This window comes from Channa argus, chromosome 4 (assembly GCF_033026475.1).
Source record: "Channa argus isolate prfri chromosome 4, Channa argus male v1.0, whole genome shotgun sequence".
NCBI classification, from domain to species: Eukaryota; Metazoa; Chordata; class Actinopteri; order Anabantiformes; family Channidae; genus Channa; species Channa argus.
This window is the reverse complement of record NC_090200.1, coordinates 7706214-7720969: the sequence shown is the minus strand read 5'-3', so window position 1 is coordinate 7720969 and position 14756 is coordinate 7706214. Positions and strand designations below refer to the sequence as shown.

The following is a 14756-nucleotide window of genomic DNA, read 5'->3' as shown; positions in this document are numbered from 1 at the left end:
TTAGTAATCCCCTACTGTACATTTGAAAAATGGTGTATTGTCCATTATATATTGGATCAGCCTACTTTGCAGATCTGTATTATTGATGCAAATTATTTATGATCCTGCAGATTATTCTGCCCAGCAACATATTATCAAGGGTAAAGTTACTGCAATACTGGCCTAAGTAATTTATAATTCAGACAATTTTGCATTAGTACCCTATACTTTCGGTACTTTGTGGTATATTTTGATGCTAACATTTCCTTACTGGAGTAAACCGTATTCTTGCATTTTATTAAACAATGAATTTGAGGAAATAATGACAAGATAAAAATGATTAATATGTTAACTTTTATGTGAACTTTTGTTAAGCCAATTTGTTCCTGTCTTTAATAAGATTTTTGTTACAATATTCATCTCTTTGATAACTTGGATTTTCTATTTTACCAAAATTCGGGGGGATGCATTCAAGCTAAAAATGAACCTTTAAATTAATCTAAGAGGTACAGGTAAATAATAAATACTGATAATATAATCCTAAATGGCAGCAGAATGTTTCACCTTTGTGAATAATGTGCCTCTTGCTAATCACTTTTAAACATGGTTAGTTAATATTTGACAGGTCAGTGTCATCACTCCCATACACACACACACACTACTCTTATAGTAGTACTGTTACATGTTGCAGTACATACAGCATTTATACATCTTTAGGTTTTACAAATGCCCCCTTTGTGATGAAGTATGGAGTATGACAGCTACTGTAACCAATGCCAGAATTCCAGAAACTCAATGAAAATAATTTAGTGACCTATTGAAAACAAAACAGAAGAATTCCTCTATAGGTAGTTGTTGTGTCGCTCGAGCCTTCAATCTTCATTCAAGTAATGACTTCCAATAATTAGATTTAGTTTTGTAGTGATGTGCTGTAGAGGAATTTGTAACTGCAGTACAGTGTATTTTCTAATACCTACACTTTTTTCATCTAAACTCTAAAGTCTGATAGAAGAAAACTAAGAAGGTAAAAATATGAGTAATGTGCATTTGTTTGTCGATTAATAAAAACCTATTTATGAATAATTTTACCCAAAAAATGGAGAAACAAAAACTTTCTGTAAGAGTTGGACATCGTTGTTATAATCTGGCGTTGTGGCGGAAGGTTACTGCTCCTCTTTAATCTTTACTGCCTCAGATGCCACAAAGACTTCACTCATTCTGCCCACTGACTCTGAAGCTTTCGACCACATCTCATGGCTTTCCATTGGCAAAAAGCCCATTTGTCATGGAGATGGTTTAGTTTTTGTGCAGATGTGATGCATCTCTGTTTATTTGTTTTGCAGGTGCTGAGTCAAATATATCGGAACTTTCAGAAAGATCGCAAGTATGCTATTAACTATAACATTTTTTCAATATCTGAACACAACATAACCGCCGTCTTAGATGATCTCTGTCCTCCAATGTGAGTGTCATCAGTGATTTCAACCCCTTCCCAACTATGACTGTTTTTGGTCTCATTCTTACAGACAGCTGATGACATTTTCAAATGTCTATTAAGTCTCAGTCAATAACATCTGAGCAACTCCATCTAGTGAGGAAGACTGCAAGATCCGGCTGATAGCTCCGGAAAAGTTTTTGTCGAACGGCTGTTTCTAGACTCAAGCATTACCGTTATGCTCCTGACATGTTTGTCCAGTTATTTCACAGTTTTTATCAAATTTAAATGTAACATTTTTGAAAGCTAAATTTATGATATTTTTTTAAACCCACGTTTTTAGTCTGCACAAATTTAATTAGTTCCTGAAAAAGAATTGTGTGAGAAAATAATTATTTCTAGATAACGACATTTGAGAAAGTAATGAATAAGGGCAGGGTTTCATATCCAGCCTAATATCAGTCACGTTTGATTGTCGTTTTTATAACCTTCAGTTGCTAAGTGTAATTTCTAAAATTGTGGGCTCTTTAACAAAAACGATCTAGAAACTTCCTCACTTATGCTGTCTGCAGGAAGGCGGACGAGTTGCTACGTGATGAGGGTGAGCGATGAGAGGCTGGTGGGTGTAGGGAAGGGGCAGAGGGCGAAAGTCGAGCGCAGATGCAGGTCACTGAGTCAAAGCCAGGAGGATGTCCTTCACCAGCATGGTGCCGATCAACATTTTCTCACAGTTGACAGTCAGCTGGGCGGCACCCTCATCTTTGGTGGCGACGGTGACCAACACCAAGCTGCTGCTGGTCACCGTCCTGCCGGCAAACCTATAGACAGGATGATCAGGAGGAGGAACAGGAGGACTAAAGGTCAACGCAACAAAGATCAGAAATGAAGATGAAGCCACAGAATATAGGAGGGATACATATGTCACCGGCAGGTTTTAGATTCAAATGAAAACAAGAACAGTTCTCCAGAAATTTGTGATTTTGAAAATTGCAACAATTAATTCGTGAACATTAGTGGCTGACTATCAACCTACTAATTGTGAAACCATTAATAAAACATTTATTTCATTTAACTTAAGGCCAAATGAGATCAACACCAGCTCCAATTCATAAAATTTCAGACTGCAATTTAACATTACTACATTATTCGTAGCAAAAGAAGAAGGAAATGATAACATTTAGTATTTTCCAGCATTTGGAACCAATGCAGTGATTCCTCAGATAAGGGCGCAATAATTGCTAGTTGAATTTTTCATCAAAAGGACATAAAACTCACAATCCAGTTACTCTTGGGATTCTCAGTGGTTACTTGATATGTTACTCTGTCTGTCTTCACTACTAAAAGGTAAGAGTAAGGCTTTTTGAAATTTGCATAAGCCAAGCATTAAAAGCTGAGCTCTGCTCCAACCACACAGTGTCTACCTACCTAAACTTGCTGTGTGCTTTAGGACCGACAACAAACCCTTTTTAACACTTGGATTAAAAAGCAGCCCCTGCGTTGGTTCTTCATATCCTCTCACCTGCACTCTTTATCCGAACCACACGGGACTCTGCTGAGGTTGGCAGCAGCGATCACCCTCTGGACGATGGCGTGTTCGTTCCGACACTTGGCGCCCAGAGTCAGCTTCTCTGTGATTTCGTTCATTCCCATCAGCTGACCTGCAGGAGTGTGAGCAGAGCACTGGTTAAACTGTAAATCTCGAAAGTTAGATGATGCTTCTTCTCACTCCTGCAGTAGCATAAAACAAAGCCATTATTAATAATACAACAATAAATAGCCGGGTGCTGCTCATGCAGTATCAGTCCAGGGACTCATTACAGTGCTATTATACTTGAAAGTAATACCCCATTTTTCAGCATACAGTACAGCTGCATTTATATACAGTATTATGTATAGATACTGTATATAATTATGCAAAAACTACAGTAATTTCTAAATCACTGCAAGCATCTTCTACAGTTCTCCAGGATACTGATGTAATACTTTATACATCAGTTACTACAAAATGGTGCCTAAACTGGAATGTACTGATGCTTCCCACTGAACACTGTAGAGGAACAGCTCAGTTTTCTCATTGAATGCACAGCACAAATGAGCCTGTTTAAATGGCTAATGAAATTTCATGCTAGCACAATAAAGTAAAAAAAATTAACTTTTCACCAAAGCAGTTTTCTGTCCAAGACCAACTGTAACACTGTAAGGTGGCAGTGGATGTCTCCTGGTGTGCACTGACTTTGGTGTATTGCAGGTCAAAAACATCAAGACATCTGGGTTAATACCTGTATCATTAAATGTAATTGTTGCATCAAGAGCCCTTAAATGACTATTTTACCTCTTAGCTAATGCTGGAACAAGAGAAAGAAGAGTAGAAGAGGTGACTGGTGTGTAGCAGGAAGTAGCAAAGATTAGTAAGGTTGAAGTGAGGAGGATGTTGAAAAGGATGAAGAGTGGAAAGGCAGTTGGTCCTGATGACATACCTGTGGAGGTATGTAAGTGTCTAGGAGAGGTGGCAGTAGAGTTTTTGACTAGTTTGTTTAACAAGATCTTGGAGAGTGAGAGGATGCCAGAGGACTGGAGGAGAAGTGTACTGGTGCCCATTTTTAAGAACAAGGGAGATGTTCAGAGCTGTGTCAACTACAGAGGAATAAAGCTGATGAACCAAACAATGAAGTTGTGGGAAAGAGTAGTGGAAGCTCGGCTAAGGGCAGAGGTGAACATTTGTGAGCAGCAATATGGTTTCATGCCTATAAAGAGTCCAACAGATGCAGTATTTGCTTTGAGGAAGCTGATGGACAAGTACAGAGAGGGTCATAGGGAGTTGCATTGTGTCTTCGTAGATTTAGAAAAAGCGTATGACAGGGTGCCGAGAGAGGAGCTGTGGTATTGTATGAGGACGTCTGGAGCAGCAGAGAAGTATGTTAGAGTGGTGCAGGACATGTATTAGAGCTGTAAGACCGTGGTGAGACCAGAGATGTTGTTTGGCATAGAGACAGTGGCACTGAAGAAAAGACAGGAGGCAGAGGTGGAGGTAGCAGAGCTTAAGATGTTGAGGTTCTCTTTGGGAGTGACGAGGATGGACAGGATCAGGAATGAGGACATCAGAGGGACAGATCATGTTAGATGTTTCAGAGATAAAGTAAGAGAGGCCAGATTGAGGTGATTTGGACATGTTCAGAGAAGAGACTGGGAATATATCGGATGATATATTTAAGTCGTGTATCAGCCAGACATGAGATGAATTTGATGCTTATTTTTGCTTCATATCATAATTAGGCAAAACTGCAAATTAGGCAAAACGAGTATTTAAAGTCGTCAAATCTGACAATTTATTTATTAAGCAACCATATGTTTGTGAGGTAGCAACATGACAGATAGGAAAGTAGTAAACAACAGAACAGAAGATGTTCATTTTTCTGTCTGTCTCTTCGTTGTCAAGAAGAGTATTTAGATAAAACATTTTGATTCAGAGACATATCATGTAAGATCTGGGACATTTCGTTGGCTATGTCACATCTCAGCAGATTCTCACGGAGGGCACATGTGATCTGGAGATCTCAGTCTTCTTTCCCTCCACTGCATTTTCCATCCACTTGTAGCATCCAGCTCAAACATCAATTATGCAACAGTGAAACCAATGAACATTAATCTGTTAATGTTTTCTCACGTGTGAAAACTCTGTTTAAAATGTCAACACGGGTTTGTTTTAACCTCTGAGTGGGTTTTGTTTGCCTGATTTTTACAGTTTTAAGAGGCAGGGCAAACACAGACTTTCTGAGGTTAATTCCTTTAGTTTTTTCTACTTCCATTAATTTTTTAGATAAAACAGAGCTAAATAACTCATTAGTTGCAGCCTCACTGAAAACTACCCATTATTATATATCATTAAAACCCAAATGTCTTTAAAAAAAAGGGGGAAGGGGTTGCTAATACTTCTATAGCTTCTCTTGGTTTTATGAAGCTTTAAGGCAAGTTTCAGCTCTGTGTCATTCTCTCACCGCTCTCAAAGCGTTGTTTTCAGGTGTGGTACATAAGCAGTTAAGACCAGAATCCCCCGCTGCACCCTCCCTGTTTGCACCATATAACCCACAGGTTAAACCTGGCCAGTGATCAGCTGGTTAACACGACAGCATTTGGCAGCTAAAGAGCGTGTGAAGAGTTTAATGTTGAATGTGTAAATAAGTACTTAGAGATGATGTGTCAGTGTTTTTGCCATTGACCTTAAGATGTTTTTGACCTGCAAACTCACAAAAACTTCGCTTTGGAAGTTTGAATATGGAACAAACCACTTAGACAAAAACACAGTGTGACATTACAACACTTCAGCCTCAGCAGGTTGAAAAGCTCAGATAACAGAAAGATGAACGGATGCAGTGCACGTGATCGAGTGCTGCTCTGAGTTCACTGTTATTACTTGTGTTTCACACGGTGCTCAAAGGAGAGTGAATCGGCATCAGTGGATGGGCATTTCCAGTCATTCCTGCTGAGCAGAGTGTGAGCTGCTTTTATAGGGTGCAGGTTAGCACAGGTGAGTTTGTCTGCTGCTACAGACCTGAAGATGTAGGGAAGAGGGGAGCAGGGGGAGTCAGCAGGGGGTGTTAGAGGAGGGATGAAGAGGAGGAAGGGACTGGGAGTGTTTTGGGAGGGAGGTGGGCACACAGATGGCTGGGAATAACAAATCTATCAAAGCCAACTTACCTAAGTTCTGTAATAGCTTCTCTATTGGGGACAGTGCGAAGAGGGAGGAACCGTGGACATGACACATGTTTTAAAAACCACTATGAGTTTGTGAAGAGCTCTAAACTCGCTCGGTGTCAGGATGGAAACATGCTAGTAACTGTCCGTAGCTGCTCTGACAAACTCTTGGGTCATATTTTGGTGTATTTAAAGTGAGATTCATAGTTAGTAAACATTTGTTTCCTGCAATGGTGTCAATCAAGGCAAAAATAAATAAAATAACATGCAACACTATGGTTATTTATGTATTCTAACTGTGTACAATAATAATAATAATAGAAATTTAAAATATATGTCTTTTTGCTCTAACTGCACACAGGAACTACAAAAACGTGTTCCAAAAATAAACTGGGTCATATGACGTGTTTAATTACAGGAGTTGCAGTTGTTTCAAGCTATGTGACACTTGCAAAATCCTAGACGCTGGTGATGAGAAGCAGTGACCATGACACTGTTTTCTTCTTTTCATTTTACAATTTTAGATTAATTTATTTATATTCAGTTTGAGAATATGACTAAGAATGTCTATGTTTTCTTCTCTTACTGGAGAAACTGAAAGACATTTTTTTTTTTTTTTTGTTCTTTCAGCTTATCCCGTGAGTTCAGGTTCGCCACAGTGGCTCATTGTCCGCATGTTTATTTGGCACAGTTTTTACGCCGGATCCCCTTCCTGACGCAACGCTCCCCAAGTTCTACCGGGCTTGGACCGGCACTGCACAGCTGGGGAGGGGAATGGGCTGTTAGGGGTTCAGTGTCCTGCCCAGAGACACTTTGACATATTTACTCAAACACATTACGATGCTCAAACTCCTCAACACGGAAACATTAACAGGGTCCTAGATCACTCGACTAGTCAACAGTTGGGACCCACAGAACACGGAAAGCTATAATCTCAGTATGTCTCAGGACCTATGATCTAGGTGTTTAAAGAAATAATAATAATGTAATTATAAAAATGTTCTGTAAAAACAGAAATTAACTGTTCTTTTTATCTCATTGCACCCAGGAACCAAAGCTCAAGTCTTTATCCCGTAGCTACTGGAAAACCTTCCACCATTAGAGAGGCTGATCTGATCTTTATCTTAGATTTGATATGATTAATGTGTTAATTTAGAGTGGAGCATTATAGCACTGAGGTCCATATATATATGGACAGCAACACACCTGATTATTTTGGCCCTGTGTGCCACCACACACAAACAATGACATTGTGGTTTAGATGTAGGCAGTCACCAGATGCTAAGTTTTGCTCTGCACCTGTCATCAGTTCCTGTTTGTTTTAAGGGCATTTTCTCTTTATGAAGTACAATATACAGTCACTTGGATCCAGCTCAGGTGATGGACTTGGTCACTGCAGAATATGACAGAAGCCAATAGTCATCACTTTGACACATCTTAAGTGTTTCAAATCAAATCCAATGTGGTGGCATCCAGAGCAAAAGATGATGACCACTGTGTCATTGTCCAAATACTTATGGCTCTGTATGTCACGTTGCATGTCAACCCACTATTTGTGCCTGGTAAAAACTATTAAAATAAAGTTGCAACAGAATGTTAAAAATCAGCTTCTCAACCCCCTTACAACAACATACAGTACATAACTAACTTTCCTTCTCCATATGTACTGACTTGGTGTAGGGGATGGTTGTAAAGTCCTCTTCTTTTTATACGCAGTATTCCTTTATAGATTTATTTGCTTTGCTTTAGTCACTCACCTTGCTCCTTTTTAAATTCGTTCTCTGTCATAAAGGACGACCTCATCAGCTCCCCGACCGGTGGCTGGATTGACACGAAGAATTTCCTGGTGTGAGTGCTGAAAATGGAGAAAGACACAAAGAACTTATTACACTTGGCCTGCGCACACATGCAACACTTACACAAAGAAAGTTGGTGCAAATTCCAAACTCGGCAGATTCATAAGAGGAAGCTTGTTTCAACATCAGCTCTGTCTCTGTTTTCACACAGCAGTTTAGGAGGCCTGCAGGGTCGTGACACAGGCTTTCTGCAGTGTGAATCACAGAATCCATCTCACCACAGCTGGAAGTTTGCTGCTTGTGTAGAGTCACAGAAATCGATGCCCATCACAGCTGTGGCCGTCTCACCTGCTGGCAGCAGGTCTGCCAACACAGACAAACAGGAAGAAAATAGTATTGACACACACATACAAATAAAACAGCTCATCAATCAGCTACTTTGCTTCTTTGTTTTGTGGGGACTGGATGTGTCCTCCAGACGGTGTTCCCTAAAGACACAATCTGGACTTCGGACCACTTCATCCAATGACTCACCAATCTCTGGGAACTCTTTGACCCTCATCCCAGACTGTAGCTTCACATCCTCTATGTGCAGATTCTTGGCGTCTGAGGTGGCGTTGTTAGTGAACTGCATCTGCACCGCTACCATGTTAGCGTCAGGGCTGAATGGCTGTCGGCTAAAGCAGTACTCCACCGACAATCCCTCTCCTGTGATCCGATGGAGCAGCTCATAGTTCTTCAGCGCGCTAGATGGAGCAATTGTCTGTGGGCCAAGTTGAAATTGAAGAATCTTCAAACACTTTGTGAGTAAGTTTAGTTTTTTCTTTGCTAAGATATCAGTCACTGCACCGTTTTCAAATTCAGTTCGAATTAGGCAGGTTTCTGACTAGTCTTTTTTTCTTATATTTTATTTTTTACAAACAATGAAACAATACCCTCAACCTTCCAGAGTCTCAGGTTAGGACCTGACTTATTTGGTTTAGTAAAAAATGGTCCAACACTTAAAGATAAAGACTGTCACAATAAAAAGCATCTGACAGAGTCTCAAGGGTTTGGCTCCTTTTGCTTTAAAACACTGAATGAAAAGACAATTGTTCTGCTGATAAACTCAAGGATGATTTTCAATTCTGTCTACTGCCATCTCAGCCAGATGATGGGGATACAGGCTAATGCAGACAAAGTTTGGTGTGTAAAAGTTTTTTGGGCCTATGGAAGAAAAGTTATTTCCCATATTCAATCTGGGTGATCCTAGCTAGAACATTTTAATACATTTAATAATTGATTCCTGCTTTGCCTTGTCTTTAAATTTGATCATTTCCTTTAGAATAATTTACTGCTCATTTCTTTACCAGAAACTAAAGATGCTCACCAGCAAGGTCAGAGACATGACAAGCACTTACTGCTGGGGAGAGAACGGCGTCAGACAAAGACAGTCCCTCCAGGTCGGTCACAAGGCTGTTGGACAGGAAGGTGTTGACGGGTGTGACTTGAGGAGAGGAAGCAGGTTCAACTGAGAAAAGATGAGCAGAAAGATTCAGCAAGCTCACAGTATGTGTTATCATACTGGAACGTGTTTTTGCTTTTCTTCCTTGCTCCCTGATTACAAGACTTTGCTTAGTTAGGAGTCTACTGCATCAGCTGTATGTAATCAAATTAAATGTAATACAGGAATGTATAAACTCACAATCGTCAAGGTCGAGGAGAGACATTTCTTTCTTCTCTTTCTTACTCTCTTTCTTAACAGGTTTGGAAGGGGGCTTAGACTCAGCTGCCTGGAACGAGATGAAAGAAAACTGACATGAAGAAATGAAGATTCTAATGTTAATGTGTTTGAACATGGCCGTCTAAATATAGGAGGGCTTTGTTATAGGTTTAATTTAGTTCTATGGTTTGGTATTAAATGCTGATTGTTGATTTTCCAGAACAAAAAGCTACGACACCTTTTTTTTCTTTTTGACTTCCACCTCAGAGTCAGATTCCTCAGACTCTGATTGGCTGCTTTCAGACTCGCTCTCATCCTCATCGTCAGAGTCCGACTCCGAGTCATTCTTGGTCGTTTTACTCTTCCGCTCATGCTTCCTTTCCTCTTCTACGCTGCTCTGCTCGCTGGAGAACAGTTCAAGGTAGGTGGAAAAGTTCAAGTGTGCCATTAGTATCCCAGAGTTGTTATTGTACCAGATATAACGGACAAAAAAAAAATGCCAGTATCCACCATTCTGAACCAGGTCTAATAAAAATGGCTGCACAAGGGCATCTAGAAGATACTAAATTGTTTTTCATAAAAACATTTTGTAACATAAAAGCATTTAAAATTTTGTAAAAAGGGGGAGTTACTTCTTTGTGTTTAGTTGAAGTTGCATCTATAATTAAAAACTGAAGCATCTGCTACCTTTCACTTTCTTGCACTGGCTTCTTTAATTCCTTCTTTTTCTTCTTCTTGTTTTTCTCCTCATCCTGCTCCTCTTCCTCAGACTCAGAGCCTTCCTCACTCTCTTCGCTCTCTGATCCAGAACCGCTCTCCTCGCTTCCGCTGCCGCTCTCCGAGCCACTGCCAGTGTCGGACTCTGAAGGGGGAAAGGTCAGAGTCAGAGGTCAGTTATTTTACACAGAACAAAGGGACGTGCAGCTATAGTATCGGCGTTTGTCTTGTTTTTCAGAGCACCGACTGTGTGTGAACAAATGAGGTTGAACCTGAAAGCCACAGATAGAAAAGCCAGAGTAACACACTTTTGGTCTTAAACCTGTTCTTCATTAATCTGCAGGATTTTTATCTCAGCACGTTTGTCTTTGCATGCTACATACCTGTTGTCAGTTTAACCTTGTGAAATTGTGTTTTGCAATTTTTGGGCAACCATTAAGAGCTTTTTGGTTAATCATCTTTGTCAAAGCTACAGTAGAGAAAGTACAAATCTGCTCCACAATTTATCTTATAGTGAAGAGTGGCTGTCGACTCACAGAACACCAGGGATTTTAAGCAAAGCTCAGCCTGCTAATCACTCAGAAGTTAAACCATGTGCATCACATTCTGGCATGAAAGGGAAACTTGACTGTATCTGACAAAGCAACAGTATTGCTGGGTTGGTTAAGCCTCATGCTACAGCTGACTTAATTCCCACATGCTGCATATAGTTATGCTGAAATTAGCTGGGATATATTAATTATATTAAGTGTCTGCTTCATATATAGTAGCTTTGGTAGTACGACATTTCTGCTCTGTGTTGTTCTTGAGTTATTGTGTTCATAAAAATATGTCTACGGACTCACAGATACTATTACGACAACATAAAGTCCGCTATACCAGGTGCTATGCTACATGTCCCATGGGAGCTGACCATAAAAAGCTTAACTGACTCTTCCTGCAAAATCACATGCTTGCAAGAGAACGTTTTTGTGAGGAATATTGACAAAATTAGAAACTTGTATCAAAGTGATACTAAAAACTAGTCCATGCATTTGTTACTTCCAGACTGGACTGCTATAACTGCTTATTAGGATGTCCCTCCATAAAGAGCCTTTAGTTAACTGTAGAGTGACTGGAATTTTCTCCTAGCTTTTCTCCAGTGGCTTCGTATAAAATCCAGAATAGAATTTTAAAACCCTCCTCCGTACCCATAAAGCCTTTAATGGACAAGCTCCATCGTATCTCAAAGATCCAAGTGCCATATTATCCTAACAGAACACTCAGAGTGCAGATCTACATGTTTCCTTAAGTAGAATGGGAGGCAGAGCCTTGCGCTATCAAGGTCCTCTCCTGTGGAACCAGATCCCAGCTTGAGTATGGGACATAAACAAGACAACCTCTCTACTTTAAGACTAAGTTTAAAAATGTCCTTTTTTTAAATAAAGCTCATAGTCAAAGCTGGGTCCAGTGACTCTAATCCATCTTTTAGTTATGCTACTATAGAATACACCTGCTGGAGGCAAGATGAAAGTTACCACTGTCAGCAGACTCCGTTGGCCCAGACTCGCCCTCCGAATCCGAGTAAAATGGCTTCTCCACCTTCTTCTCCTTCCTCTTCTCTCGGCTGCTGCATTTGGTCCATTCAGGCACCTGGCAGAGGTAGCAGAGTTCAGTAAACAGCCTGTTCCACCTTCGTAAAAAAAGCCCCTCAGACAGAAGCAGAGACGTGGGCAGATTACAGTACAGTAGCATGGCCATGAATGCCTCTGCCTGGGCGTGATGCAGCCAGATGAAGCCAGCCATCCCTGCTGCAGATCAACTTTTAGATCTGACAGTCAGACAACAAATTCAGAACAGACCAGACAGTAACGCTTGTATGGAGTTTTTTTTTCTTCTTTTTTCACAAATAGATGTTAGCACCAGGTGATGCCTTCATGACCAGGGGCAGAGATGGTTTTCTTTTACTAAAGGGAGCAGGTCCATTAAGAGAAGTGATGTCTTTCAAGAGAAGCGGTTGTCCTCTCACAGACAGGAGTTGTTTTTGACCCAACTCATTAACCTAATGAGTTTGGCCATCTTCAAAGGCTGTTGCTCATATATCTCAGAGTGTCAGAGGACTGCACGTCCTAATGAAGGAATCACTTCTTTAATGGTGACGCCCAAGGAAGTGGGTGCTGTGTTTCAGGTAGCTTGGGCTGAGCTAAGCACAGAACAGCAACTACATTATAGCAGGGTGTCAAAAAGCACTTGGGTTTTGGCAGCTATATGGGTTGAGGTTCAAGTAAGAGTGGCTCTTTGCCGGCTAACTGACTCACACTCGTTAATGTTGTGACTCTTTCAAGCAGCGTAAAAACCTGGCAAACGTAGAAAAGAAAAAGATTGGGATGGAGGTGAGATGAGAAAAAGGGAAGGAGAAACTTTTAGAAAAAACTCAGGAAAGTGAGACAAACTGCCACAGGAAGGTTTCTGGGTCTAAAAAGAAAAAATGTGTGAGAACAGTTTTGATATAACAGAGACAAAAAAATAACCCCAAATCTCACCACACCATACCTACTATACTTAAAATAACCGTCAATTATGTAGCTATTACACACTAAACGTTCTTATTCTGGGAAGGTACACTCCAATATAACCTAATCACACTGTATATACTTAAATACTGCAAAAACAAAAACAACATTCACTAGTTACTAATACACTGAGCAAAAATGTGACGATGCATTTACTGTGAATGTCTTTCATCAGTATGATGTCGTAATGGCAGGGATTAATGAAGTGAATGAAAAGTGAAACAGGACAGTCCTGGAGTAAGGCAGAAATCCTAGAGAGTTCACTCAGTACCACACTACATTTGTTACACTTTCATTTGCTCAATTAGGGGCTTTTGGCAAATGGCTGCATATGGTAAAACTTTCTGACACTTGTATGACTAGCAGATGTTAGCAGATGTTTCCAAGGCCATAAAGGACCTGTCACACTCCACCTCATCATTCATCTGACAGGTTCAACATACAGCTTGCATCTGCTTTCTCTGTGAAAATGTTTAATTCTATGATTTTCTCTTGGAAGAGGATAAGGGGTTATTTGAGCTTCCACTTATCTCTGAGAAGCAAAATCCCATTATTCTGATCTAATGGACATCATTATCAGCAGTTACTGGATAAAATGACAACCAGAGAGAGACTATAGAAAGAGAGTCGTCAAACAAACACCACTGCACTCCCAAACTGAGGGGGGGGGCACCTCTCTCCAGTCTCCTAACAAGCCGATCTGCCCCTCACCGGTGGTTATGACTTCTTCTGTCTGTGGAGATGTATAAGAGGTCAGTGCTTCAGAAGATCCACAGACCCTCTGAGTGGACATAATGGGACACTCAGTTGGATAATGACCTTATTATTAGGTTTTTGAGCAACACAACTGCAACTCCAAGGTCAAAACTGGTGACTTAGCTTGTTTGCGGCTTTTACCTACAAATTATGTATAATACAACATTGCTGACCATCTTTCAAAGCTTGTTTTTACTATGGTTTCCTGCTGTTCATATCCTCATTTTAGTTGAATACACTTTGAGACAGTGCATTCATTATTTTCCTCACATTTACATTGTTATTAGGCAGTAATCCGTGTCTTCAATACACCATTTATGGTGTATTCAGTGTGTTAGTTGCTACTTTGTGGCCGAAAAACACAGAAGAAATTTCCACTGATTTCCAAAGATGTCTTTTGACAAATTTTTTATTTTTGCTATATTATATTTCTGTATTTTTCGTACACAGTAGTCGAGGCAGGAAAATTCAGTCAAGTCAAATGCAGATAGCGCGTGCGTGTGTGTGTGTCTGTGTGTGTGTGTAATTCTTGCCAAATCACTATGGAAAAAGTGGGGGCTGGTACTGCAAACCTTGTTGCAGTAATGTGGTACGTTGACAGAAAATCAATCAAATGCTTCTTCGAATGCAGGTACAGAGGGAGCTTTCAAAACAACAGATGCACACAGCTGCATGTACTCTGACAACAGAAAAGATATGAAAATATTCACTGTGATGGACCAATTATCTCTAACAGATCTCTAACACAGTTCTCATATTAGAAGTGCATTAAAGGCTTTGGAAAATGGTCAGCATTAATGTATCACAGTATACAGTACTGTATATATCATAAAATCTACACTGCACTGTCATAGTGCTCCTGCCTCTTTGCAGGTACTTTTGTTTGTCATCTGTCCGTAAGTAAAAAACGAGTAGTGTATTAGCTATACAACAGAATAACTATATTCATTTATCAGACTACTACTCTTTTATAACAAACAGTGATATCAATAGAAAATGCACCTGTGGCCTCTTCTCTGCATTACAAGCAAGTTAAGACAGGGTGTGGAACATTGAGTTGTGAGCAAAGAAACTGCAGTGTAAAAACAATAACTGATAAATAAAACAGAAAAATCAAGCGTTGAGGG

The 14756-nt window shown here is 40.1% G+C and overlaps 1 protein-coding gene across 13 annotated transcripts in view; it reads right to left on the bottom strand.

Annotated features, from left to right (window-relative positions):
• Positions 1-1696: 1696 nt before the first annotated feature.
• Positions 1697-14756, bottom strand: part of LOC137125440 (AP-3 complex subunit beta-2) — a 33765-nt gene continuing 20705 nt past the window's right edge. For 4 of the 13 annotated variants that reach the window (XM_067500897.1, XM_067500898.1, XM_067500892.1 and 1 more), the window contains exons 18-28: positions 11839-11953; positions 10292-10466; positions 9843-10008; positions 9587-9674; positions 9303-9412; positions 8437-8665; positions 8181-8265; positions 7864-7961; positions 6110-6130; positions 2934-3072; positions 1697-2268 (exon numbers count right to left, since the gene is read on the bottom strand). In XM_067500897.1, coding sequence (XP_067356998.1) covers positions 2082-2268; positions 2934-3072; positions 6110-6130; positions 7864-7961; positions 8181-8265; positions 8437-8665; positions 9303-9412; positions 9587-9674; positions 9843-10008; positions 10292-10466; positions 11839-11953 — 1413 coding nt within the window. In that variant the 3' untranslated portion in view covers positions 1697-2081. Of the gene's footprint in view, positions 2269-2933; positions 3073-6109; positions 6131-7863; positions 7962-8180; positions 8266-8436; positions 8666-9302; positions 9413-9586; positions 9675-9842; positions 10009-10291; positions 10467-11838; positions 11954-12618; positions 12658-14756 lie in introns of all 13 variants that reach the window. The other 9 variants (XM_067500896.1, XM_067500888.1, XM_067500889.1 and 6 more) reach the window with 6 other exon arrangements.